The sequence below is a fragment of the Wasmannia auropunctata genome, unplaced genomic scaffold, assembly GCF_000956235.1.
Source record: "Wasmannia auropunctata unplaced genomic scaffold, wasmannia.A_1.0 LD336026.1, whole genome shotgun sequence".
Taxonomy (NCBI): Eukaryota; Metazoa; Arthropoda; class Insecta; order Hymenoptera; family Formicidae; genus Wasmannia; species Wasmannia auropunctata.
In genome coordinates, this window is record NW_012026864.1 from 718,349 (window position 1) to 720,060 (window position 1,712).

Sequence of the window (1,712 nt, forward strand, 5' to 3'; positions counted from 1 at the left end):
CCGTTTAATCTGTACATGTCGTATACGTTTTTAATTTGAAGACTGACCGCAGAAATAAATCGCGATAACGATTGCTTTTTCGTGCAATCGTTATATCGTTCAACGATTCTTTAGATGGGAGTGGTCTTGCGGAGTTGTTAGTCAGGATGCTAGTTGTACGTGCGCGCATACCGGTGGATCTAGAATTCACCATAAATTTAGCGAACGACTTGTATGAGAAGCCTAGTATAAAAGAAGTGTCAACCCCTTGGGCGCTATCAGTTAGTGCGTACCACTCTTGACATGAAGCTGCTGGTAAGCCGTTTAATTCGGTTGAAATATAAAGTTAGAGAATTTTTGTCGGTAATCCAATTTCGCGTGAGATAACGTCTTCGGTACGAATTAAATTTTTTATATGCTTGAACGAATATACGTCTCACTTTTTCAGATAGAATGTGACTAAAATTTACATAATATAAATTGCAATTGCGTTTTGTGATATCAAAAAAATTGCGTTATAATTTCGATAATCTGCTCATATATCTAACGAGTTTGAATGAAATTTTTATTAAATTAGAAACAAATATCTACTATCTTTTTTTGAAATATTAATTTTATGTTACTACATTTATTATATTATTGATTGCGATATAATTTAATTGACGAAACAATCATCCGGTTTGCAATATCTCGCGCAGTCGTTCGCTAATTATGGTGATTCATATTCGCATTGTCCACACACCGATAATTGTTCTAGCTTTTGTTGTCGTTGATTATTCTGGTCTCCGGGGACGAGAGCCTCGTCGCCGAAAGAACAGCCGACGGCAATGACGTATCATCGCAAGTGACCGCTGTTCTACAAGCACAACCGGGCGCTCAGCAAGTCGTAGGGGAAAAGAGACTAGGGAAGAGAAGCTACGATTTGCTTTCCGTGCCTTACGTACGCACTTACACTCCCGTGTTGCCGTGGTAAATAGTACAGATAAATATCTTGTCAACGGGGCGAATGTAAAAATCTCGAGACAGCAATTTGGCGCTGACAGTTGATTTATGCGTTCGATTTCTCAGGTATCGATTGGGCGGATTGAGTAGCTACGGATTGTACGGCTACGGTTGGTATCCGGGCTGGCCGTTGTCATATGGCAGTGGTTGGCACGGTGGTTGGTATAAAGGGTGGTAAATTTCGGAGACTGGAGTATGCGACTGACGCTTCGGAGAGTACGCTTCGATTTTTTGGCACCGTTTTTTCGCAACTTTCGATAATTTACGAGTGTCACAGTTATCGTGATTCATAATGTTCGTCGAGTTGCTTGTGAATACATTGAAGAATGTTTAACAAGGCACATATTTACATTTATTTTAAATTTAAATTTTATTTGTAATTGTTAGTGTAGATACTATGAAGATTTTAAATTCGTGGTGCCAATTAGTTGTAATCGTGTGCCAACTGTAAGACGATACAGCACTTGATCACTTACACATAAAGAAAATGGGAGCATTAAAATAAATAACTCATACAAGTAGAAGTAGAAAGAGAGCCAAATTATTTTGTGTTGCGTACCTTCAATCGTTTTTTTATGTAAGTCGCCAATATTTCTTCGCATATGGTAAGATTCTTGTCCGTGTCCTGTGGAATAAATCGAATAAACAACATTTTTTTCTTAAAATCATTAAGAAGAGCATAAGATAATTTGTTTCGCAAACGACAAAGGAAAACAAAATTTTGCTAGTCA

General features: G+C 37.9%; 1 protein-coding gene across 2 annotated transcripts in view; it reads left to right on the forward strand.

The window, feature by feature from the left end:
* Positions 1-1,512, forward strand: part of LOC105452688 — a 9,516-nt gene extending 8,004 nt beyond the window's left edge. The window contains exons 1-3 of one of the 2 annotated variants that reach the window (XM_011694028.1): positions 233-294; positions 737-948; positions 1,048-1,512. In XM_011694028.1, coding sequence (XP_011692330.1) covers positions 283-294; positions 737-948; positions 1,048-1,159 — 336 coding nt within the window. In that variant the 5' untranslated portion in view covers positions 233-282 and the 3' untranslated portion in view covers positions 1,160-1,512. Of the gene's footprint in view, positions 1-232; positions 295-736; positions 949-1,047 lie in introns of those variants that run through there. The other variant, XM_011694027.1, reaches the window with a different exon arrangement.
* The last annotated feature ends 200 nt before the right edge of the window (positions 1,513-1,712 follow it).